Here is a 26,935-nt window from a genome sequence, read left to right as displayed (position 1 = left end):
GTAATCGCTGTGATACGATTCTGAACTTCAGTACACTAAGCAAAATAAAATACAAATAAAGTTGAACAAAAAAAATTCAGTCTGCACCTTTCTCCTCAGAGTCTCCTTTACATCAGTCACCCCTTACATCAGTGTCCCCATTAGAGTCACCCCTTACATCAGTGTCCCTGTTAGAGTCACCCCTTACGTCAGTGTCTTCATCAGAGTCACCCCTTACATCAAAGTCCAAATTAGAGTCACCCCTTACCTCAGTGTCCCCATCAGAGTCACCCTTACATCAGAGTCCCCATTAAAGTCTCCCTTTACATCAGGGTCCCCATCAGAGTCACCCCTTACATCAGGGTCCCCATCACAGTCACCCCTTAAATCAGAGTCTCCATCACAGTCACCCCTTACATCAGGGTCCCCATCACAGTCACCCCTTAAATCAGAGTCCCCATCAAAGTCACCCCTTACATCAAGGCTTGACAAATATGCTTTGAATCTAGGAGCCAGCTAAAAAAAGTTAGGAGTTAGTTTCTTTTTTAGCATAGTAGGTTGTCAGCGCCCAGGACTTCAGGAGATGCGATTTGCCACGCAACAATCACAGCAAAACCACATTACGTTTTAGGCACCTTTGAAAATAATGGCACCTGAACCTGCATTTTGCACACCGCAAATTGCTCACAGCAATTCTCCTGAAATCCCAAAATGCCCAGGTGTGAATGGAGCCACCCTGATTCACACATGTACAATTCTGAATTCAATTTTAAACTCACAGATTCGCGTGACAGGCTAGATATTTTGTGTTCCTATTAAAGTGGTTCACACAGATGCAATCCACACACATTGTATATTGAGTGTCATCATAAAAAGGGTCCTGTGCTAGTTTGTAGCAGTGTGTTCCAGAGTCGCAAGTGATAGAGTAGAGTGGCATGTGGAGATAAGTGTTCACCTAGGATTGCTATTGACAGGAGTTTTTGCAATGAAGTCTGTGGGAGGCGTTTTCCCATTGAAGCCTATAGGAGGCGTTTTCCTGTTGAAGTCTATGGGAAGCGTTTTCCCGTTGAAGTCTGTGGGAGACATTTTCCCGTTGAAGTCTATGAGAGGCGGTTTCCCGTTGAAGTCTTTGGGAGGCATTTCCCATTTTTATTCTAAGGGGCACTCATTTCCCATTGAAGCCTATGGGGCATGGTTTCCTATTGAAGTAAGTGGGAGGCAGTGTGTGAACCCAGGTGCCAGGATGCCATTTCTAGTCACCATGGTGATCTGGGTCCTGCGATTTGTCGAGCCCTGCCTTACATCAGTGTCCCCATAAGAGTCACCCCTTACATCAGGGTCCCCATCAGAGTCACCCCTTACATCAGTGTCCCCATCATAGTCACCCCTTACATCAGGATTCCCATCAGAGTCACCCCTTACATCAGGGTCCCCATCAGAGTCACCCCTTACATCAGTGTCCCCATCATAGTCACCCCTTACATCAGGGTTCCCATCAGAGTCACCCCTTACATCAGGATCCCCATCAGAGTCACCCCTTACAACAGGGTCCCCATCAGTGTCACCCCTTACATCAGGGTCCACATCAGTGTCCCCATAAGAGTCACCCCTTACATCAGTGTCTCCATCAGAGTCACCCCTTACATCAGGGTCCCCATCAGTTGACCCTCACATCAGTATCCCCATAAGAGACATCCCTTACATCAGTATCCTCATCAGAGTCACCCCTTACATCAGTATCCTCATCAGAGTCACCCCTTACATCAGTGTCCCCATCTGTCACCCCTTACATCAGGGTCCCCATCAGAGTCACCCTTACATGTGAGTCCCTCGTTACATTAGAGATGCAGGAAGAGGCGACCAATCAGTGGGCATTGATTGCAGCTTTGGATCCCTGATCATAACTTGCTGAAGCAGAGCAAGCACTGTTCACAGACAATGGATTTAGGTGATTATTAAAAGGCTTCAGAGGATTATTTTTGTATTTACAACCAATGAATGGGTGAGGGGTATGAAAGGATTGGAGAAGGGATTTTGGTGCCTGAAGAAGGACGTTTAGTTAAAAAAATAAATATACGTAAATGTATTTTAAAATACTTTTTTTACTGCTTGAATTTATGAATTATTTTCCAAAATCCCTTGCACCGCAGGCATGACTGCATTGCACAGTGCTTTCAATCTAACATGTTTTCAGGCACTGGGTGCTAGAAAGGGAATTGTCTGGGCAGCTTAAAGGAAAGAGGGGCTTCACAGGGAGGACTTCAGCAGGGTGATGATGTCCTTTACAACTATGGAGCATGCAGGTGACAGCAAAAGTTACAGTACTGAATAGTCCCATCGCTTTCTGTTCAGTGGCAGTAGTCACCATGAGAAACCGAGAGTAATTCTCCCCAGTGGGGACACAGATAGCAAAAAAATTTTTTTACAGAGGTTCTAACACCTGCATACTCTAAAACAGGGGTCTCCAAACTTTCTAAACAAAAGGCCAGTTTACTATCCATCAGACTTTAGAAGGGCCGCACTGTGGCCAGTTGGTGAAGAAAATGCCCCAGTGTCAGTGGGAAGAATAGTGCCCCATCATTGGTGTTGGTGGAAGGAATAGTGCCCCATTTCTGGTGTCAGTGGAAGGTGAAAGTTTTGTTCATTGGTGTCAGTGGAAGGAATAGTGCCCCATCATTGGTGTCGGTGGAAGGAATAGTGCCCCATCATTGGTGTCGGTGGAAGGGAAAATGCCTAACTGGTGTCAGTGGAAGGAGTAGGGCTCCATCATTGGTGTCTGTGGAAGGAATAATGCCTTGTATCAGTGTGAGGAACAGTTCCCCAAGGGCTGCATACAGGCAAGTAAAGGGCCGCAGTTTGGAGACCACTGCTCTAAAAGATACAAGAATCTTTGGGTAGAGATACACAATAGATACACTTTAAATCTCTGTCATGGTGTCTCATTCATCCAGCTGCATTCTCCCATCTTCTTACCATTGGCCATTGCCAGGCCGACAAATCCCTTTCAGCTTTGTGTTACTATATTTTTCTGTGGCCTCATAAGCAGCCTTTGACTTATAAAAGACAAACTCTAAATATGAACTATAGGTTGATCAAGCATGAAAGGCATCTCGTAATTCTCCAAAATACATATGTAAAAGAAGCCATGTCACTGCAAGACATTGGAAATTGTGTGTGCTACCTTTACACTGCCTGTGAGATCCCCGCTGTGTCCTTCAATAGCCTCCCATCAGGAAACCTGGTGCCTGCAGATGAAAAAATTGCTTTGGTACACAAGGCTTTTTAAACCACTCCACGACTGAATCATTTGCATGTATTTGTGAATATGCCCAGAATTTTGTTGATAAGACACCGCAGGTATTTGAAAGTGACCCTAAAAGTAAACAGACAAGACAGCCTTTTTGTAGGATGATCCATTTTTTAACAAAAAAAAGAAATTAGAGATGATGCCCTCGGAGTGCCGGATTCAGTAATTGTTATTCATGTATAAAGCGACAACAAATTCTGCAGTCCTTTTTATAGGGGGCATCAGTCATTCACCTGGTCTTTTCATTTTAAAGCTAAATTGCAGGAATACAACTGAATACTCAGATGAAATTCATACACAGATCTGTTTTAGAGTTTATATTGTTGTCCATTCAGTCCTGATATTTACACAGCTCTGCCTTACAGAACAATTCTACCTGGCAGGGAAGAGGAATCCTATCTTTCTCTGCTCAAATTTCACTTTCAGGCCCCCTCCCTACCCCTCCTCGTGACTGGATGGTGAGAAGCAGCACACTGAGCTTGTCTCTCTATCACTCTGCTCTTTTCTGCTGTCAGCATCCTTGCATTGTAGCAAACCTTATTGGTTCTTCCCATATGGAAGAAAAACATATTTGAAATATATTTTAAAAATATTCTTCCCAAATATATTGACATATATTTGAAATGCTACAATTTTGGCCATATTCAATATATTTATAATATATTTCAATAAATATATATATATTTAAACAAAGGGCTGCATATATACTGCATGTTGAAATGCGTTTTTATTGCATAATATATGAAAAATATTTTTTAAAATACATTTCAAATATACTGTATGTCTTTAAAAATACAAAATATGTAAAAATATATGTTAAAATGGCTTTTTTATATTTTAAAAAAATATGAAGAATATATTTAAAAAAAATAAATTTTTAAAAATATATATTTTTTAAATATATCCTTCAGATTTTTTTTAACATATAAAAAAGTAATTATGAATATGGCCAAAATTGTAGTATTTCAAATATATGACAATATATTTGGGAAAAATATTTTTAAAATATCCTGTATTTCAAATATATTTTTCTTCCATGTGGGTTTGTGCTGCTTCTTCCCCTTCCTCTCCGAGCTGTGCTGTACAGTAGACTACAAGAGGCTGCTGCTTAGCATATTTGTGGTACTTACATTGCTTGCATTTGAAAAAAATAATTCAATGATGCGTTAGTGATTACAGAGCTGCATTCATTTGTTCCAGTTATAACTACTTGGAGTCAACTCTAAGGTAGGCACTAACTAAACTAGGCAAAATCTTTTTCTTTTTTTTTTTAAATTTTGGATAGAGTAAGGGAAGGCTACAACCAATGTCCTTTTTTTTTGCTTTCCTCTGTGTCCCATAGGAGAGATTTCCCTTCACTTCCTGTCTCGTAGCCAAAACAGGAAGAGAGAGGAAATCCGTCCAAAGTGAGGGAATCCTGTGGTTTCACCAGAGCCAGTGTCCCCATTGAAAGATTTCCTCTCAATTACTGTTTTCGTGTCAACCCAAATTTTCTTTTGCTTTCACCTTTGATGATAATGCTAAACAGGACAAATAGTGAATCTCTTCTCTAATGGGACACAGACAGCAATGGAAAGTGACAGGTTTTGTAATCCCTCCACTCTATCCAAAACTAAAAAAAAACAAAAAAAACAATTTGCCTTTAGCTACACTTTAACCTCTTCCCGTCCGGACCATTGCCGAAAAACAGCCAGACGGGAGCGTTGCCAATGCGGGGAGATGTTTCTAAACGTCCCCCCGCATCCATTGCCTGTGTGTGCTCCCTGTGAGCATGCAGCGCTGTGATCTGTGCCCGCTGTGTCCGGTGACACAGATCGATGTACAGGACCACTGTGTGGCCAATCAGTGATCACATGAACAGCAATAAACAAGATGTCACTTCCTGACATCATTGTTTACTACTTGTGAATTCTGTGAATGATCACAGAGGTCACATGGTACAAGGCTATTCACAATAGCTTTGTACCATGTGACATGCTGTGACCAATTACAGCTCTCACAGTATTTCTCAGTGGCTGCAGCAATGCTGCCAGAGAGAAATAGAAATTATTACTTTTACACCCTTTATGGGTGTAAAAGCAATCAGTGTTAAAAAAAAAAAAAAAAAAATCACCCCCCACAAGTAGTACAGTGTCACTATGGTGACAGTATGTAAAAAAAAAAAACATACATAATAATATATTGCCAAAAATAAAAACGTAAAAACAAATTTTGAACAATTATAATTTTTTTTTATAAACTGATTTGGTTTTTTTAAAAAAATTTTAACAAAAAGATAGCTGAATACATTTTGACCAAGACTTATGAAGAAAGATTTTTTTTTACAAAATTTTATAAGAAAAACACTTTTTTTTTCAAAATTTTTGGTCTTTTTCATTTATATAACAAAATAATAAAAATCCCAGTGTTGAATAAATACCATCAAAATATTGTTTTATCTTGACTTGAACTTGACTTGACTTGAAGTGGTTAATGCTGACCTAACTGTCCTGGTAGCAAAAACACCCACACATAGCTACTACATACAATACGACTTAAACTGCTGACATCAGCAATTAATTTAGGATGTGTGAACAGGCTACTGGATGATCTGGCAAGAAAAATTGTGTACATATTTGGTATTAATGCAATATTTCTGTTCAATAGTCTTTATTGAAGGGTTAGTGATGTAGAGCAATGTTTCTCAACCTTTTTTCAGTCAAGGCACCCTTTAACATTAGGGACAGTCCCGAGGCACCTCATTCTAAAATGCGGTGCCTTAGGACTGTCCATAATTTTAACCATTTCCATACCCGGCACTTTTACCCCCTTCCTGCCCAGGCCATTTTTCAGGTTTCAGCGCTCTCACACTTTGAAAGACAATTGCGCGGTCATACAACATTGTACCCAAACTAAAATTTTATTATTTTCTTCACACAACTAGAGCTTTCTTTTGGTGGTATTCAATCACCGCCAGGGTTTTTATTTGTTGCTAAATGAACAAAAAAACCCCGAATATTTTGAAAAAAAAACGTTTTTTTTTGTTTCTGTTATAAAAGTTTGCAAATAAATAATTGTTCTTCATAAATTTAGGCCGAGATGTATTCTGCTACATGTCTTTGGTGAAAATAACCCAAATTAGGATGTATTTTTTAGTTTGTAGGAAGGTTATAGAGTTCACAAACTATGGTATAGATCTGAATATTGATCAATCCTGAAGTACTGACAGCCAATCTAATTTCTTGAGGTCCAAGAATGTCAGAATAGTACAGATATCCCCCAAATGACCCCTTTTTGCAGAGTAGACAGTCCGACGTACTTCATAAGAGGCATGGCGAGTTTTTTGAAGTTGTATTTTTTTTGTCATAATTTTTCGGAAAATTAAAAAATTAAAAAAATTATTTTCACTATTTTTTTTTACATGCTGTCACCAGTGCAGTACAGCGTCATCATATAACTGGCATGGTGATGATCAGGGACACTGATTGGTGACAGTATGAAAAAAATATATATATATATTTTTTTTTATTATTAATTTTAATTTTTTATTACATATTTTTTTTTTTTTTTTTAAGATTTGTTTTTCATATTTCACTATGTCCAAAGTAGTACAATCTTACCATAGTAACATTGTACTACTTTGGGGAAGTGATCAGTATTTTTTTTTTCACACAATTTGCTTATAGCAAATAATTACTTTGCTATAAGCAAGCATTTACCTGAATGACATCGATTCGTTCAGGGTTTTTTTTTTTTTTTTGTGCTTAGCTGTGATTTGGCCACAGCTAATCACATGACATGTGCATGTGATCGCTGTGACCATTCACAGCTAGACACTACAATGGATGGCATGAATGAAGCCATCCATTGTATACAACTGTCATGTGACCTGCTGTGATTGGTCACAGCAGGTCACTTGGTACCGGCAACAGGGGCCAGTACTCAGATCTGTCATCGGCCGTGTCCGAGGTACACGGCCGGTGACAGAACGCGCCGCTGCGCGGCTCTGCAAGCGTGTAAACTGTGCATGCCCGGGAGAATGCCATATGGCGTCCACCCCGGAAATCTACAGCATTTTGCCGGCTGCCAAACGGCTATTGGCCGGGTGGCTATTGGCCGGGTGGCTATTGGTTAAAAGGGCACCCCATTCTAAAATGTGAAAAACGATTCTAATAGTTTTATATAATACAGCAACATCCACACATGTAGGACACCCAACATTAAAGGTAATTTATTCTTCCAAAGCAAATACACTTTTGCACACTGGTACTGGTATGACAGTGTTTCTCTTCTCCCTCACTGAGCTAATGTGACCTAAGCACTGATGGAGAGGGGCAGGGGAGGGTCAAACTAGGATGCTGTGCAGGCAGCTGGCATCCTCCTTATCAACTGATGATGTCATTGGTTATCAGAATGCCGGTGGCTAGAAGGTCGTAATGGTGCACAATGAAAACCTGTGGATTAGTGAAACTAAAAGACAGGCGTGATCCACCCGCTTGCTTGTATACAAATTTTGGCCAATTTTTAGACATTTTGCCAAGGCACCCCAGGGTTGAGGCTGACGTAAAGAACTGAAATTCCAAAAGGTTATGCCCTATTACAGTGGGGTACCATGGTACACGTACAGTGTTTAGTTAAAGGATAAAAAGTATACCAAGATGGTACTACTGGGTAGCACAGTGGCTAAATAGTTAGCACTTCCTCCTGGCAGTACTAGAGTCGTTGGTTCAAATACCAACCACGGCAACACCCACCTGGAGTTTGCATGTTCTCCCTGTGCCTGCATGGGTTTCCTCCAGGTACTCTGGTTTCCTCCCACACTTCAAAGACATGCTGGTAGGTTAATTGGATCCTGTCTAAATTGTCCCTAGTATGTGTATGTATGAATGTGAGTTAGGGACTTTAGATTGTAAGCCCCTTGAGAGTTAGGGACTGATGTGAATGTACAGTATTTATATGTAAAGAGCTGCGTAAATTGACGGCGCTAGTACCTGTAATAAATAAATAAATACTAATGCAATATTTATTATACTGAAAAAGAAACCCACAGTGCTTTTCAGGAAAATATTTTTTTAAGATCGTTATTTTATGAAATGATAGTTTCAGTATGTAAATTCCTTTTTATTTTTGTCCAAATCAGCATACTGAAGACTTAGAAAAAGAGTCAGGGAGGGGACAAAGTAGAACTCTGCTAGGGGTACTTGCTCTTTTATAATTTTTCTAATTGAAACTCTGTCATACAGAATGAGAGGGGAAGGATGGGGGGGGGGGGGGATGAATTAGTCTTCTGGCACCTTTAGCTAGGTGTGTAATCTGAGCTGAAAACTGTTTTTTTTTTTTTTCACCCGCAAATTAGTAAAAAAGCCTAGTTTATATTTAATCGACTAATATGTTTAAAAGTTATTAAAATCTTTTTATTTTTGAACATAATATTTAAAGTAAGAAAATATATACAAAACACAATATATTCTGGTAAAACATCATTGTTTTTTTGGGTAGAATGAGAATTGGGCATTTGGTAATTCAGAATTAAATTTGGATCAGTATGGAATGCCTTCTTCCTCAATAGATTTTGTGTTTGTCCACTGGCTTGAATTTTCCTCATTAAGTAAGACCCATTGAAAATGACATACATGTTCCCCATGAGCACCCAGCTGGTTGTCCTCCTACGTGTTCAGCAGTTACTATAAACCATTGTGTAATACTGTGTTAGCGATTTCTTTCACTTTTTATTCACTAAGACACCACCAATATCCAATCACCTATGATTTAACTCTACCCGCTCCACAGCCATGTGTCTGTTGGGCCCCAGAACTGTTGCAAGTGTGGTCAGTGATGTGTGTAGCTTTTAGTCATTGAAACCACATACTATAGTGTTCATTGCTAAAGCACTGTCCAGTAATTCCCCGCCCCCTTCCCCCCATCCCATTAATTGAAATGTCTTATAGGTTCCAGTAGGGGATGCCCCTAATAACAGGTGCTGGTGATAGGGTCTGAGATCTTGGTAATGGAGTCCATGAGAGATAATCTTGATTGCATCTTTCAAAACTGGAACTGTCAGTTTGGGGTAGACTGACTGTTATATATCTTAGAACAGTTTCAGGGTCCTTTTAACATTCTTTGTGAGCCTCACTTTGGTTGCTTAGAAATCAATACACATTCCTCTACTCTGTTGAGATTGTCGGAAAAAAAATTCCAGACATTTTTCCCAAGAATTGCAGGAATGTTTCAAAGGTTCAACTCAGAGTTCATCCTGTCTGTAAACTGACTGGATTTCAGGAAAGACATGAACACATTATATGATTGCTCTTTTGCTTACAGCCAATACAGCTGAACATACCACTGTAATGGTCTTGTAGTGCCACTACGGGGGCAATGATTTCTGAAATTGGAGAAAAAGTAACAGAGATGGATTAAAAGAGAAGTGTAGGATTTGAAAAAAACCCCAAACATTTATACTCACCTAGGTGGATGCATCATCGGTCTGATGCTGCATCTGTCCCCTGCCACCTCCAAGAACTGAGCAATCAAGGACTGCTGATTCCTCAGTTGTCAGAGATCAAGGACTGCAGTTGTCAGAGACCAAGGACTGCTGATTGCTCAGTTGTCAGTCTTCAGTGAGCAGAGAGCCAGTGATTGGCAGTCACCGGCTGTCTACTGTGCCTCTCCAGCACTTACTGGAGAGCAGGACTGTGGAGATGACGGGGATGGGAATGGTTGGCTCAGGCTCTCAGTGGATCGCTGAGGGTCTGAGCCAGCTTCTGGTCATGAATCTGGGTGGATTCCGACATTCAAATCATTATCCCTCCAGATTCTGGACCAGCTCAGTGACATAACCCGACAGCAGCCTTTAGCCCACTGTTGGCTGAATACTGGACAAAGGAGTGCAAGATAAGTGCACTCCTGTGACCCACAGGAGAAGTAGGGCCAAACAAGATTTGGTCATTCTTTTTTAAGGAAGAATGGGGCCCTAGGCAAGGTAGTAACTTTTGATATTGATAAGGATAGCAGTAGACATTAAGATGCTAACACATTTGCACTGTATGTGCTGGCATAGTCCAAACCAACACCAAAAAGTCTACCACTGTATTCTACCATCTTAAATGGCAGGTACAGAAGTTTTACCAATGGTGTTGTTCCCTGGTGTACTGCAGGAGAATGAAGGTTGTAGCTGGGTCCTGGACATCCACTGGGCCCTACACTTCTGCCAGGGTTTCTTGTTGGATGATCCATCTCTGAAACGGAAAGATGAGTTGTTCCATGCAGAGGGCAATTTTTTCTGTGGGCAGTAACCCTGTTTTTTTTTATCTTTGCTCTAGATTTTGTGGAGCTTCTTATTGTATCTTTAAAGGGAATTTCTATTACCCAAGGATTATTTTTTGAACTTGCTTGGTAAGGATTAGGCCACCCGCTGTTGAGTTTGGCTTTTTTTTTTTGTCTAGTTTGTGGCCAAGATCTCATGGGTTATGATTACTGGTTGGTCTGTGCATTCTTACAGACCAGTAATTAATCACCTTTAAAGTCTTAGAACACCTCGTGATGCCATGTCTGAGGTCAGGCAAAGCAGGGCATCTAGGTCAGATCCCATATCTACAGACAATAACAGGTGGAACTCTGGTGTGTGATTCATCTTACACTATCCTTTATCTTTATTTAGTCAACAACATTACAATATAGGACATTCTGCATGTTTCTATTGCACAAAAACAACGTCATAACAATTTTCAGTATTTCTTTCTGTACAGTTCTTTGAACTAAAACAGAAACCCAGTAAACCTGGAAGTCCTGGCTTTGTAGTCAGTGTTTGCAAATTTTCCTACAAGGGAAATGTTTTCAGAGGAAATAACTATACAGCTATTGAATCTCTGACACATTCATTAATCACCACAATTATCTCAACAGATAATAACTCTTAAAAAATAATCTCTTTAAACACAAATGATAAACTCCATTGGATTCGGTGTTACCTCACATCACCCCTTTGGGAGTTATTTCATATACAGCTCTAACCTGGCTTGGCCTCTTCAACCTGTCAAACTAGGTCCAAGAAGTTCATCCAGATAACTGCGATCAGTAGTCACTACACTCCTTGTAACTACTTTTAAATGTATTGTATTCTTGGCAAGGAGCCTCTGATATTGGAATGCTGATTGCCTAACATCAAAAAAGTACATTCTGTTTTAAAAATTTACCAAATAAAAATGTAAAGAACTGGGAAAAAACATATTGCTAAAGAATCTAAAACCTGTAAAAACCTGTACACACTGAACTGCCAATTCTGACTTAGATCTGAGTTTAAAAAAAAAGTTTAATTCCAAAAATATTTTTCGTAAGGATTTTTTATTCTCCTCCATGTTTAATTCAGCTTTGTATTAACGGCCATTTGAAATGTCATAATTATTCAAGTGAAATTAAATGTCATAATTACAGGAGTTTACTTGTGGAAGTCCTTGTCAAAATTGGATCATTGGAAGAAATAGAGGTGTTGCAACCAAAAAAATGACAACTGCAATCTGGTTACTCGGCTCATAGTGACCACTAATATTATTTTTTTATTGCACTAATGAGTTGTTAAATTGAATAGATATTTTTCTACCTTAAAAATCAGGGGAAACCTGTATTTACATGGACTGCAGGGAGCCTAACTGACTCTTCCCAATGTTCTGTGATGTCACTAGGTTCTGTAAAATGTATAGAATCTTTTTTTTTTTTCTTTTGCTACCAGTGACATTCGTGCACTCTTTGATAACCTACAACAACATTGAGATTTACAAATTTGGGTATTTTACATCCTTCCTATTAGGTTTTTTACTGTTTTTTTCATCCCCACAGGATCAACAAAAAGCAACATTCCCTGTACCAGTAAGCAAGCATCAGGAGGGCCCCAAGAACCAGAAAAAGTCCATTGTGACTCAGCCGATTTCCAGTCCCATGTCAAAATCTATATGTCAGCCGCAGCCAACTTTAGAGAATAACCACTCCAATCCATTCTTGGCAAATGCACTGCTGGGTAATCACCAGCCAAATGGAGTCATTCCCTGTGTCATCCAGGACGCCCCGCTGGCTCTCACCACCAAAACTAAGAGAGAAAATAAAGCCAACGAGAGTGTAACTGTTTCCTCCAGTGCCCATTTTGCCTCTCCAATCAACCTGAGTTCTTGTGTAAAAAGGAACTCTTCCAGCAAGTCAGCCCTTGGGCCAGCTGGCTCCCCAATATTACACAGTCTCTGTAAAGAGAAAACCCCAAACAGTAACTCTACACCAGCAATAAAACCACCCCATCCACTCAATGCCGCCAAATGTCTCTTGGACAAATTTCGGGGGGTGGATTCTGACATCCCCAGCAGCAAGGATTCTGAAGATTCCAATGAGGAGGATGACGATGAAGATGATGATGAGGATGACGAAGAGGAGGATGAAGATGACGAAGATGATGATTCTGACAGCCAGTCAGGTTAGTAATGTGTAAATATTACACGAGACAGTAACATAAAAAGGGAGAAGAAATAAAACTGTTCTTACTGTAACCTAACTGTTGGGCTGACCCTAACCCTTCCCCACCCAAACTGTAAAACATAACTTATCCCCAAAAATTATCACATAAAGCTTGACTGCAGCCATTTTATTTCATAGAGTAACAAAGGGTTACTGCCTTCCTGTCACGACATGAATTGCTGGGAAATCTTGGCAAGAGGTCACAGAAAAAAAACATATTTTTAGTGCAGTGACGAAGGGTCAGAGAAAAATGTTCTAAACCAGTCTGTATTACATACATCAACCAGTTGTGTACTTCCACTTACTTCCACGCTGACATGCGATATAGAAAGGGTCAATTTGATGGGTTGTCTTTGGCGACACAGGCTTAGACAGTTCTTTAAAGCACATTAATAAAGTCTTGTATGTTTTGACTGAAGCATTCACAGCAATGAGTGTTGGACACCCTGAATTAGTGTTGAAATAAATTATAACTTGGATAGAATAACCAAATCTTACTTTATTTAACAGAGTCAGACAGTAACTCAGAATCCGACTCGGAGGGGACAGAAGAAGATGATGATAAAGATGAATCTGATAGCGATACAGAAGGTGAAAAGCTGAAATTTAATACAACGGCTCCACCTGTAACCAGCTCAACGAACAGCATCACCGCCCAATCCACACCCCTTAACCTACAGGTCATCAGGAGCCCCAGCTCTGCTCCACCTGCTCTATGCCCAGAATCTCAGCCACCTGACCTGCGCAGCCCCTCTGCCACTCTCAGCCCTAGCACACCATGTGGTATTTGACATTTTAATCTCTTTTTTCAATATAGATGTGTAAATTATTAACCATCGGTATTACAACTAAGGCGCTGTTTATGTGATACACACCTGTGCCAAAGGAGGTCACAGACACCTGGTACAAAGGAGTCTGCTTTATAATAAACAGTGGAATAATCATTATTTAAAAAGCACAAATTTGACATAATATCTGTTAAAAATAAATAAAATTTGACATAATAATAATTTCTGACCATCATGTTAAAGAGTAACTCTACCTGTCTGGCAAACCTGTCATTATACGTCAGAACGGTGATGTAATAAATATGTAAAACATATAGAAGTTTATTACAAGCAAATAGACTATGCACTTTGCACTAGCAAAATACACAGTCTATTTGCCTTTAGTAAATCTACCCAATATAGTGTGTGTGTTTGTGTGTGTGTGTGTTTGTCTTTACCACTTGTTGAAGTACAGTATTCACTGAGCCCTAAGATAATAATTACATTTTTTTGTGGGTAGGTAGTAGAATGGAAAGTACATAGGTGTATTTAAATATATTGGTTGAACAATGATAGGTGACCTTACTGTAGATAATCTGTAGGATGATTATTATTATACAGAATTTATATAGTGCCAGCAGTTTGCTCAGCACCTTACAAAATAAAGGAAGACAGTTACAATACAAATCATTACAGAAGGATCAGAAGGGCCCTGCTTGTGAGAGCGTACAGTCTTATTATTATTATATAGGATTTATATAGCACCAACAGTTTGCGCAGTGCTTTATAAAATGTGGTATCACACAGTTTTTCATTTCACCTGCCAGACAATATCAAATTTCCCCCCAAAAAGTCAATCTGGGGTTCTAAGACCCAGTCTAGCCAAAAGTGACTATTATTATTATACAGGATTTATATAGCGCCAACAGTTTGTTCAGCACTTTACAATATAACGGGAGACAATACAGCAACAATACAGTTCAATACAAGAGGGTTAGGAGGGCCCTGCTCCTTGGAGCTTACAATCTAGGAGTGACTATTTTAATTACAGTCAGAGGTTGGGTATAATCATCAGCTGGTTTATAACATCTTTTGGGTACTCTCCCCACCGTAGTTCCCGGCTTCCTTCCCAGCAACCCTGGAGTTGCTACCTACCTGCATTGTCCATGATATAAACAATCTAACACAGAGAGAATGACTTCCATGTAATGGATATTTACTTGTTCAATTTGATCTAAAAGTTCAGGAGAAAAAGTCAAACTATTATCATTAGTGCTTACAGATGTCTGATGTTTTGGTGGATTACACTGTGAATGTTACCTACATATGATCTAACCTGCTGGATTTATTCACTACTTTGAGAGCTAAAACTGTAAACTTTATTTAAGGTGCCAGTAAGAGAAGAAGAGTCACAGATGAGCGCGAGCTGCGTATGCCTCTGGAATATGGGTAAACTCTTTTTACTAAATAATTCAGATTTGTCTCTTAAAGGCAATCTCAAATTGGTTTCACTAAAGAATATGTGAATTTTGGCATGCCTTTGTTCCTTTCCATATACCCAATAAATTCAGTCAAGTTTTAAATTTTAACTTTTTCCTTCTTCTTACTGTCCCCTGAGAGATCTAATGGAAGCCTAAAGATTCTGTCAGAATTTCTGTTTGATGCCTGATAAATTTGTATGTCTGCCATTTTTATAGAGTTATATTGAAACAGGATCCCTGACATTCCTCTATATCAGGGGTCTCCAGACTTTCTAAGCAAAGGGCCAGTTTACTGTCCTTCAGGCTGTAGAAGGGCCAGACTGTGGCCAGAGTAGAAAATAATCTGGCATCAGTGCTTTTAATGGGAGGAATAGTGCCCCATTGTTGGTATCAATGGGAAGAATACTTCCAATGCTAATGTTATCAGTAGGGGTAATGGTGGCCCATCATTATTGTCAGTTGGTGGAATGGTACCCCATCAATGGTATCAGATGGTGAAATGGTACCCCATCATTGGTGTCAGTTGGTAGAATGAAGCCCCATCATTAGTGTCAGTTGGTTGAGTGGTGCCCCATGATTGGTATCCGTTGGTGAAATGGTGCCCAATCAGTGATGTCAGTTGGTGGAATGGTGCCCCTTCATTGGTACCAGTTGGTGGAATGGTGCCCCAAGTGCCAGATAAAGACAAGCAAAGGGCAAGGCCACAGTTTTGAAACCACTGCTCTAGATGTGCTCACCAAAGCCTTTGTTGAAAGATGAACAATGAGCAGCACATCAAAAGGGTTGCCAGAGATATCCTAATTTACAGATATTAGCAATTGAGTACTGTCCATGATACTTTTTTTATTTGCACTAACATACAATTTTGAGGACAAGCTTTCGGGGAATGTCCCCTTCTTCAAGTCTAAGCAGTACTGAAAGAAAGATTTAGCAGAATGTTAGAAGAGATGTAGGGGATGGGAAAAAAAAAACAGAGATAAGACACAGCAAAAACAAAGTCTGGGGGGGGGGGGGAGACAACACTAGCAGAGGCAGTCATGCTTGAGCTGATAGTCATAAAACTGTTGGATAATGATTGAGGAATCCCATGTCCAAATCCAGGCCGTCATCTCTTGTGTCAAATAGAATCACCATTCTTTTTTTTCCATCCCCTACATCTCTTCTAACATTCTGCTAAATCTTTGTTTCAGTACTGTTTAGACCTGAAGAAGGGGACATTCCCCGAAAGCTTGTCCTCAAAATTGTATGTTAGTGCAAATAAAAAAAGTATCACGGACAGTATTTAATTGTTCCTGTCGCAAATGCACTAATACGGCTACAATCACCTCAAGCACAGATATTAGCAAAAATCCAGATTGTCTACATCTCTTTTCCCAGATTTCCTTTGATTAACTGTACAGATACAAACCATGTTTGGGTTTAAACTGTTGAATTACTGAGCGTACACTAAAAATGATCAGTAACACAGTTCACATTGTTTTACATAGCTGGCAAAGAGAAACAAGAATTAAGAATCTTGGTGGGCGCCTGCAAGGAGAAGTGACTTATTTTGCTCCCTGTGGGAAGAAATTTCGTCAGTACCCAGAAGTAATGAAGGTAATCCATTTACTATTTTGGGGTAAAATACCTTTCCTGGTTTTATTAGTAGCTGATTTATCCCATCTCTAAATGTCTGTGCTTTAGTGTTGTGAATGTGGATTATGTTTACACTTGTCCTTTTTCCTGAACCCTCAGCAGTGATTAGATTACCTTTGACCTGCAGGGTCATGAGAATATAGACATGCTGCCTAACTGGTACGGAGTGTCTCCATACTTCCTTCTTTTTAGAATGTAGGGTCTGTGAATATGTCCTGAACAAATGTGGAACTCTCTGGGAGGTAAATCATTTTTTTTTTCAGGAAAGCAGTGTAAAGAGTATTAAGTGTAAAGTTGACAAGAACAATTGAGTGCTAAGATTAGTATTGTTTGGGCCTTGAAGAAGGGGACACCCCTGTAAGCTTGGTCCTGAAACATTGGATGTTAGTGCTAATAAAAAAGTATCACAGACAGAACCCAATTGTTCTTGTTGCAAGTGCACTAATAAGGTTACAGTTACCTAAGTGTAAAGTGGAGTAACTCTTAGCAGCCAATCACAAATCATCAGACTCTAGTAAACTGGTTGTTTTGCAATTTGTCCAGCATTACTGCATTATGCACTCCCATGCTAATAAACCTGATAATCTATTATCACCCTTTGGCTCGATCTAACTTGCATCTTGTTGCTTTCTTGCTGCATTGGGACTTCTGTTGGTGGCCAGTCAAACAGTAGGCATACGTTTTTCGGAATTGAAGTTTAGTGCTAACAGGAAAGCACCAAGCCACTTTCTGGTTACTAATAGTTGGAATCTACAAAGTTCACAAGTGAAGCACGTTGATGCAATGGCATATTTAGGCTGCAATGTTGCCCTGAACTCTGAAAATGATAGGATATCGTCTACAAAGTATCAATGAGAAACAATTCATCAGAATGTACTAGTCAGTGTGTTTAGAGCATTGTTTAGATTTGGTTGAGTTAAGACAGGGATCTAAGCTAGCCATAAATTTGACAGTTGTCTAATCTAACTAGTTTCAGGTTGGCAGGGCAACAATCTTAAGTCTCTATTCAAGAGCAGACATATCCACCAACAGATTTTGGGGAAATGAGTGATTAAACTAAGAAACCTAAAATGATTACTGTAATTATTGAGCACCTTTTCCTCATTTTCTGCCTTACCTCCTCTATCTACTTGGTGTGCCAAACTGGCATGATCAAATCTTTGGTCAGAATAGTCGGAGTGTGGATGAATTGTGCTTCCCTGTCCAATCATCTTCCAACATCTAGGTCCACCGTTATACATTATGGGCTGGATTCATCAAGCTGCAATATCACCTATAGCTGGGCTTCAGAAAGCAGTTAAACACACAGGGGAATTACATATATAAAGGTTGTTTTACCTGCCAAAGGGTTTTTTTCTGTCACTCTAGTTCTGATATTTATACAGCTCTGCCGCATATTATAGCCATTTCTTGGCAGGGGATTTTTTTATCTGCTGCAGTATAGTAACGCTTACTGGGATCCTGTGACTGAACAGTGAGAAGAAACAGCAGACAGATAAGTTCATCTGTTTGTCTGCTCTCTCCTTTTATCAGCATGCTCCTACTATTTGACTCCTTGTGCAGCTTCTCCACCTTCCTCTCTGAGCTCTGCTGTACAGTAGACTGCTTGATTTCAAGTCCAACTGAGGTGATTACACTGGTTGTATTTAGAAAAAAATGCATTTAATGATGCATTAATTATTACAGAGTTGCATTAAAGCGGAGCTCCACCCAAAACGGAAGTTCCGCTTTAAGCCTTTGTCCCCCGCTCCCCATTAAGGATTGGCACCTTTGGGGAGCAGGGGAGGCGGGTACCTGAATTTGACAGGTACCATTTCTCACTTCTGCTGCGATCGCCTAGGCGATCTGAAATGGAAGTTGTCCTCCCCCCTCCCTCCCCGTAGTCTTCTGGGACATGTGGCAGGTCCCAGAGGAATTATGGCTGGCTTCCCATTGCGCATGAAGGAGATGGTGTAGTACTGGGAAACTGATCCTACAGCTTCCTGGGATGTGTGCCATGTCCCAGGAGGCTGCAAGTGGGGTAGTGGGAAGGGGTGGCCTAAGCACATGTCATTCTCTCCTAGGTGAGAATTGAGAATGGGGAGCAGGGACCTGTCAAGGAGGTACCTGATCCCTGTAAAAAAAAGGATGGGAGCGGAGCAGAGAAACAGCTTTACTTTCACTTTTGAATGAAGATCCACTTTAAGTGGCACTGCAGCTTGATAAAACAGAGCCTGTTACTTAAACCTAACTCTAGAGCTTCCGCAGCCACTAGCTTCCACACTCTAAAATCCACATCCAGTCCTTTCATAATTACCAGCAAAATATTTGGGATCCTCTGTGGTTACAATGATACCAGCCATGAAAAGCTGCAATGTTTTTTCCAGAGCTGGGATTTTTTTCAGCAATGCATTCATAGTAAAAGAAGGTTCATTGTCTCCAGAGATGACAAAACAATCTTTAAATGTCAGCTCCATCCAGATATGATGGTTTAGCACAGGTACTGACAATGTATAGCCAATGCTGATGCCTTGTATCTCTCTGGGATTTCATTTGTGAGACGTCCCTGTCTAAATTCTACATCCTGACAAAATAATTCAAAGAGAACCAAATTATTTTGTTACACACACAAAGGGCTCTGTAACATAGAATACACAAATCAATTGAAAAGTGACATTATTTTCATGGCCCTCTGAAAGAAGTTGGAATCAAGAACTAATAGGGAAAACTCACTGCAGGAGTTCAGAGATACTTAAAGTGGAAACAAACCAAAAACTAACTAACTATAAACCTACATTCTAATCCTAAACTATCTAACCCTATAAAGAAAAAATTGCTATACTTGCTTGTTCTGCAGCTGCTCAGTCTGTTCCCTCACTGAGCTATCAGCGGTGGCTTCAGCATGTAGGAGAGGCAGCCGGCAACGGAAGCCCATAGTAACGCCATGGCGATGTCACTTCCCAGGCATTTCCCAGCCGTTGTTGGCTGTCTCCAGCACAGAGAGGGCCCCGCTGGAGACTGGACCGGAGAAGCTGCAGAACAGGTAAGTATTGCGATTTTTTCTTTATAGGGCTGGATAGATTAGGCTTAGAATGTGGCTGAGAGTAGGCTTAGAGCAGGGGTGTCAAACTGGCGGCCTTCCAGCTGTTGCAAAACTACAAGTTCCATCATGCCTCTGCCTTTGGGAGTCATTCTTGTAACTGTCAATCTTGCAATGCCTCATGGGACTTGTAGTTTGGCAACAGCTGGAGGGCCACCAGTTTTACACCCGTGGCTTAGAGTTATAAAGCGGTATTAAACGCACAAGCACACATTTATTATATTGCAGCTTACCAATTCTTAGACATGATGCCTGCACCTCTTCCAATCAGAGAACACCTGATATTTGTTAGAAAAAATCAAATGATGGCCATGCTGAGCAAGCGACCCCCTGTCTTCACTATGCAGAAAGGTAGCCGCTCAGCACACTACCTTGAAGACTGTGTGGATGACTGTAGTAACACTGACTACTACAGTGCTTCTCCACTTTCACATCTTTCCCAGAGGTATGGAATATGCATACTTAGATTGGTCCAGGCTGGACTAATGTAACTATGCAATAAAAACTATACCTGGAGTTCAGCTTTAATTGACTCCAAACATTGTAGCGTGATACTGAATGACAGCATGTCCTATATTTTTGGGAAATGAGGAATTCCTGTACACTGCTGTGTCCTGCCTCGGTGTTCCTGTGTGTATTTGTACATGTGTTGCTGGTACAGGGGGCACGGGTGATAAAAGAGGGGGCTGGCATGCTTTGAAAACCTCAAGTGAAAAAATCTGTGATTTTTTCAGTATCTCAGCAGAAATGGAATAATGGATATCACAAGGGACAATTTCAGCTTCAGTCCAAAAATAAGAGTGGGGGACTTCTATGAAGCCAGAGAAGGACCACAGGTATCCCCTTAATCCAAAACACATAGTTCTAGCATCAACGTAGCTTAAAAGTCATATTTCCTAGCAGTATGACTTTTATCTGCTGCTTGTTGTCACAGTTCCCTCTAAGCTGAGGACTCTGGAAATGATTGGGTTAAATCCAAAATGATGAGAATGAAATCCATTTTGCAGAGTTACACCGATCAGCAGATTCTAGGCTCTTTTCGGGTCTCATTAGTTTTTTAGGTGGCCATAGATAAGCAGACATCTCTGATAAAACTGATGGGATGACGGGTTATCTGTCTGTCCTTTGACTGCTTGCACAGTGTTGGGACCTTCTGCAATTTTTTCAGATTTAGGCAATGGACAGATGGAACACATGTGGGATGAAAGATTTATACCCTTTTCTCCCCAGAAAAGAGAATGATTAGCAATCTGCTGCAAAGAGATTTTTGGAAACTGTATTTAGGCAATGTTATGATTAGATGTGGTTGTTTCTACATCTCTAATGGCCTGATCTTAACATTGGACATGTTAATCAGTCAAGTCTATGCTTTTAACCAGACTGTGTATGGCCAGGATGAGTCTAGATAACGTTGATATTTCAGTTTTTAGTCAATGGCGGGCTTGTTAATGCATACCTAAAGCCCATGTTACATATAAAGTTATTTTAACCCCTTTCAGCTCTTAACATCTAACCTGAGATGCTAATAAAAACCTACTTGGGGTCACTTGGGCTACTTTGCACATGAACACATTTGCTCTTCATCAAAGGGGAAACCAGTAAGTGCCTGGCTGTGCATGAAAAAAAATGAAAAGGCTGCACTCTGCCAGTGTAATCTGCAGTTTGGCAGCTTGGCCTTGCACAGCAATGCAATGCAAAGGAAGGAGAGTGTACTGTTCCAGCTGCACCCAAGGTGGGATCTATACCTGCCATTGCTTTGAACTGGCCTTGATCTGGAGTCACCACTGACCTCTTATATCCCTCAAGAACTCCAGTGAAGAAATCTCACAGCCATATTTTTGGATTCTTTTTCGCCCTACTGCAGATTATGGAGCAGCAGTAGCAGTTCTCCTGTATTATCCATAAAATAAAGTAGGTGGGTTGTAGGGCTCTCTGCTGCAGCCATACCATGTCTCACATAGTTTTTGAGATTAGCATGACAAAATTTTGCAGCAAGAGCAAGCGGATCCTGAAAATTTGAAGAAGCCAGTGGCTGATCCCAAACAGATCCTTCTAGAATTCAGATAATGGTTTTAGGTGGACTTAACCTTTAACCCTCTCATTTCCATATGACTTGGCTTAGTAGGAACATTATCCACTGGAAATGAAGATTAGACATGTATCATTGTGATATTTCACACATTATCACAATGGGTTCCAGTATTTTTCTGTGTGTAGTAGTATGTGTTGTTATGTGTGTGTCTTTAGTATTGTTTTGTGTTTCTGTGTTTTTAGTGTGTTCTCTGTTATGTATTATCAGTGGTAAATACATTAAATATGATTGGATGTTTTCTTGTAATATGTAATGTTGTTAAAAAAAAGTAGATTTTATGATTAATTTGTTTACCTTTGCTGGGCTTATTTAAAGTAGATCTAAACCCCAACTGGATGATATTTCATTTGCTAAAGCCTTGTGTGTCATAAACAAATACCTAATTTATTTTGCATCTCAGTGTTGCCAATCTCTCCCAGCCTTTTTCATTCATTCCTGTCTACATGCTCTTTCTCCACCATCAGTTGCACTTCAGTGCCTAGGGTCAGCACCCTATTGGGGACAATGACAGAACGTGCCGGCATGTCCATTTGTAGTCTACACTGAAAGCGCATGTGATGGAGTGACAGTGCAAGAGAGCGATTGGGAGACAGTTGTAGCTCGATAAAAAGAAGAGCCTTCATGCCAGAATCTTTGTTTTATTTTAACAAAAATGGAGAATTTAAAAACATGAACATGACCTTCAGAATTATAAAGCACTAAAATTGACATGAGCTTTTATTGACTGGGTTTAGATCTACTTTAATACCAAAGAACACAGAGTGGTGATGTGCATCTGCCCATAGCAGCCAGTCATATTGCTGATGGTTATATCAATATTATATTTACCATAGCACATACAGACTTAATTACAGTACAGGCGTACCTCGGTTTACGAATTTAATGCGTTCTGCGGGATTTTTGGTATTGCGAAAAATTCAAAAACTGAAACATGGTTTCCCATAGGAATGCATTGAAAACCAATTAATCCGTTCCGGAGGTCAGAAAAAAGTTAGAAAAAAGTTTTTTTATCTGTTTAAAACTCTTTATAAAGTGCACTTTAAAGGCATAAATACTGTACAGGGACATGATTAAAAAAAAAACCGTAAATGCATTGAAAACCAATTAACCAATTAATTCGTTCCGGAGGTCAGAAAAAAGTAAAAAAAAGTCTTATCTGTTCAAAACTCTTTATAAAGTGCATTTTAAAGGCATAGTACTGTACTTGGACGTGATTTAAAAAAATTCCTAAATGCATTGAAAACGAATTAATCCGTTCGTATTGCGAAAAAAATGTGTAAACCGGGGCATTATTTTCAATGGATTTTAATTCGTAAACCAAAAATTACATTAACTGAGGCGTTCATAAACCGAGGTACACCTGTATATGCTGTAACTGTACCAGCCAATCAGAAAATTAATTCCAGCAGTTTAAAATTAAACATACTAATAAAATCTAAACTTTGATTGGTAGCTATGGGCTGCAATAAATTATTGCTCTTTCCACAAAGTTATTAAATGTAATGCTGATTATTCAGTTGTGTATATATGCTGGTAAGCAGAATACCCCATCAAATTATATGCCTTGGGGGCTTTCACAAGGAGGCGATTATATCTGGTTCCCATACCTGACAATCTGATGAAGTAGCAACGATGTCAACCCTGTTGAGTTTATCATTTTTTTTTAACATGAAGTACATAGCGGGAGCTGTTTTTTTCCGAGTAAGGCCTGGTTCACACCAATGCAGTTTGCTTTTGTTCCGTTTTTGCATTGCTTTTTGCCACGATTTTACTGCATTTTGCTTTTTTCAGCTTTTTGTTTTTTGTTTTCTTTAAAAGGGAAATGTTTTTGTTGCTGGGCAGAATAAAAACACAAAGCGCTACAAAAAAGTGGCAAAAAGGAACTACATGCATTTCAGCAGCATCTCAATTGAAATCTATTGTAGCAAAAATAATGCTTTTGCATTTAAAAAAGTCCCTAACCCTTTTCCAAAAACTCAGCGGCTGAAAAACGCATAGATATGAACATGTCCCATAGTAAATCATGTTAAATGGACTGCAGTGCATTTCTGCAGAAAGCAATAAAAAACACATTGGTGTGAACCAGGCCTAAGACTTAATTATAGTTAGGAAAAGGGATATTATTCTATCCGATACAAATGAAGCCCCACTCACTCATGCTAGCTAACCTATTCTGACCTTGTCTCAGTTAGGTATCCCCATTTGCCCATAGTTAACATGCTAGGTTGAGTGAAAGTTTAGTTTGGTCTGCACATTTGTCATATGTAAAACCAAATACATCGTCTTCTGCCTTGCTTTATTTTTCAATTCTTGCACAGTATTTGCTTAATTCTTATGTATAGATTTTCTGTATTTAAAGTGCAACTAAAGTCAAACTTTTAGTTTTTGATAGAGTAGAGGGGGATTAGATTGCCTGTCAGTTTTTATTGCTGTCTGTACCCGCATTAGGGAGATTCACCCTCTCTATTTGTCCTGTTTATTATAGTTGAAAGTAAAAGTAAAAGAACCCAAAATTTGGGTTGGCCCCAGAAAAGTAATAGAAGAGAGATCTTCCAATGGGGACACTAGTTCTGGTGAAGAACCAGCAAACACAAATGCTCCTGCGCTTGGGGATGGACTTGATGCAGGCTACAACCACATTAGGAATGTCCTGGAACATGCACACCTTGCTGCCCTCAAATAGACCGGGGAAATCCAAATATACTGAATGAGGAAAGAACAAACAGAGGGCGCCCAGGCCTAGAGCATTACCATAAAAAATATTTAATAAGAAATAAAGTAGGTGTTATACTCACAAACAACAATAAAGCCAGTGGCTCTGAGGAAGAGGCAAGTCCTCGAAACGCGTCAGTATTGGCTGTCTACACTCCCTATTGCGGACTGTTACTCAGCGCGATGTTGACCCAGCTGTTCTTTTATGATGTGCCTTGACTTTATTGTCCTTTGTGAATATAACACCTTCTTTATTTTTTACTAAACATTTTTTATGGTAATGCACTAGGCCTGTGCGCCCTCTGTTTGTTCTTTCCTCACTAGTTCTGGTGATCTGGGGGTCCCCCAGGAATTCCCTTAATTCGCAGGTTTTCCCTTTCACTTCCTGTTTGACTTAGGCTGGCCAAACACTATATAATTTTCTTGAGATTTTTCATTTAGATTTACCAAAAACCATATAATAGGAGGTCAAACCTAACAACACTTTCAGTTGTATCCAATTTGGCAGGCTCTTACACTACAAAGTTGAAGGTAAATCTAAAGGAAATTGGGCAGACATTGGACAGAAAATTGTATAGTGTATGACCAGCCTATGGGACAGGAAGTGAAGGGAAATCTCCACAATGGAACACAGATGGTGAAAGAAAATCTGGCAGGGGGTATAACCTTCCCTTACTTTATCCAAAAGGAAAAATATAGGTTTTTGCTCATAGTTCTACTTTAACCTAAAAAGCCAAAAGCTTTTTTAGCTTTGGATAGAGTAAGGAAGGGTTAAAACCCCCGTTGGATTTTTGTTTAACTGCCTCTGTTCCATTGTGGTCACTCCTGTCCAATAGGTACCGCAGGAAGTGAAAGTAAATATCTCCTAAGTAATAAAGTCCTTTTTTAGACAGTTGTCAATGCAACAAGTTTCTTCATTGAAAGTTTAACCTGCTGAACCGGCCACATTTCCATCCATCTATGGCCAGCTTTAGTTTGGCTTTACCACCTTTAACCACTTCCTTTTTTTTTTTAGTTTTGGATAGAATGGAGAGGGATTAGAACCCCCTGTCGATTTTTATTGCTGTCTGAGCCCCCATTAAGAAGTTTCATCTTTCCTATTAGTCTTGTTTACCATTATCATTGAAATTGAAAGAAAAGAGAATCCCAAATAGTGGGTTGTCCCCAGAAAAGTAATAGAGAGGAAATCTTCCAATGGGGACATTAGTTCTGGTGACCTGAGGGTTTCCAAGGAATTCTCTTAACCACTTCAAGTCCGGACACTTTTATCCCCTTCCTGTCCAGGCCAATTTTCAGCTTTCAGTGCTATCACACTTTGAATGACAGTTGCGCGGTCATGCAACCCTGTACCGATATGAATTTTTTAGCCTTTTTTTTAGACCGATAAAGATTTATTTTGGTGGTATTGATTCACCACTGGGATTTTTATTTTTTTTGCTATGTAAATTGAAAAGACCAAAATTTTAAAAAAAAGTGTTTTTCTTATAACATTTTGCAAATAAATAGTATTTCACCATAAATCTTGGCAAAAATGTATTCCGTTATATTTTTAGTAAAAAAAATAAATAATCCAAATTAGTTTATAACCAAAAATTATAATTTTTAAAAAAATGTTTTACATTTTTTTTAAATTTTTTATATTTTTTATTTAATTTTTTTTTTTTTACATACTGTCACCCTAGCAGTACAGTGTCACCATGGTTTCACTGTACTACTTGTGGGGGGTGATGAAGATTTGTTTTTTCTTTTTACACTGATTGCTTTTACACCCATAAAGGATATAACAGCAATCATTTCTTCTTCTCTCTAGCTGCATTCTTGCAGTCATTGAGAACTACTGAGTGAGCTGTGATTGGTCACAGCTTGTCACATGTACAAGGCTGTTGTGAATAGCCTTGTGCCGTGTGACCTCTGTGATCATTCACAGATTTCACAGGTAGTAAGCAATGATGTCACAAGTGACATCTTGCTTACTACTCTGCATGTGATCACTGATTGGCCAATCAGTGATCACATGATAGGGACCTCGTACAGAGGTCCTGTCCGACGATCGGTGTTCCACTGTGTCCGGAGAACAAGCAGGGTGCGGGGAGGCTGTTTGTAAATGGCCACCAGACCATTCCACTGCCCTGCAACGGCCAGACGGGAGGTGGTTAAATGGCAAGTGTATGGCATGCAATAAGAGCCATGCTAAATAAAATCCTGGGTGAAATTTATGGCATTCTGGGAAATAGCTGATAATTGTTGGAAATTGTAGCACAGGGTTGATGACTAACATCCCCCCATGTTGGCAGTGTTGGGACACTTACATGTACAATTGCTGTCACATTTGAAGAGGGGAGTCATACTTCTACTCCTCATTTCTTGGTATTTTCTTCACTCCCGACAGCTGAACGAAGCAGTGAGGGA

At 39.7% G+C, this 26,935-nt stretch overlaps 1 protein-coding gene across 17 annotated transcripts in view; it reads left to right on the top strand.

Annotated features, from left to right (window-relative positions):
- Positions 1-26,935, top strand: part of BAZ2B (bromodomain adjacent to zinc finger domain 2B) — a 413,209-nt gene that overhangs the window by 313,055 nt on the left and 73,219 nt on the right. For 11 of the 17 annotated variants that reach the window (XM_089659801.1, XM_089659783.1, XM_089659757.1 and 8 more), the window contains 5 exons: positions 12,098-12,719; positions 13,271-13,543; positions 14,916-14,976; positions 16,496-16,604; positions 20,457-20,558. In XM_089659801.1, the coding sequence (XP_089515927.1) occupies positions 12,098-12,719; positions 13,271-13,543; positions 14,916-14,976; positions 16,496-16,604; positions 20,457-20,558 (1,167 nt within the window). The remainder of the gene's footprint in view (positions 1-12,097; positions 12,720-13,270; positions 13,544-14,915; positions 14,977-16,495; positions 16,605-20,456; positions 20,559-26,935) is intronic. The other 6 variants (XM_089659815.1, XM_089659821.1, XM_089659796.1 and 3 more) reach the window with 1 other exon arrangement.

This window comes from Staurois parvus, unplaced genomic scaffold (assembly GCF_062004578.1).
Source record: "Staurois parvus isolate SC_StPar_1 unplaced genomic scaffold, SC_StPar_1.0 ptg000031l, whole genome shotgun sequence".
NCBI lineage: Eukaryota > Metazoa > Chordata > Amphibia > Anura > Ranidae > Staurois > Staurois parvus.
This window is presented reverse-complemented; position numbering and strand designations above follow the sequence as displayed.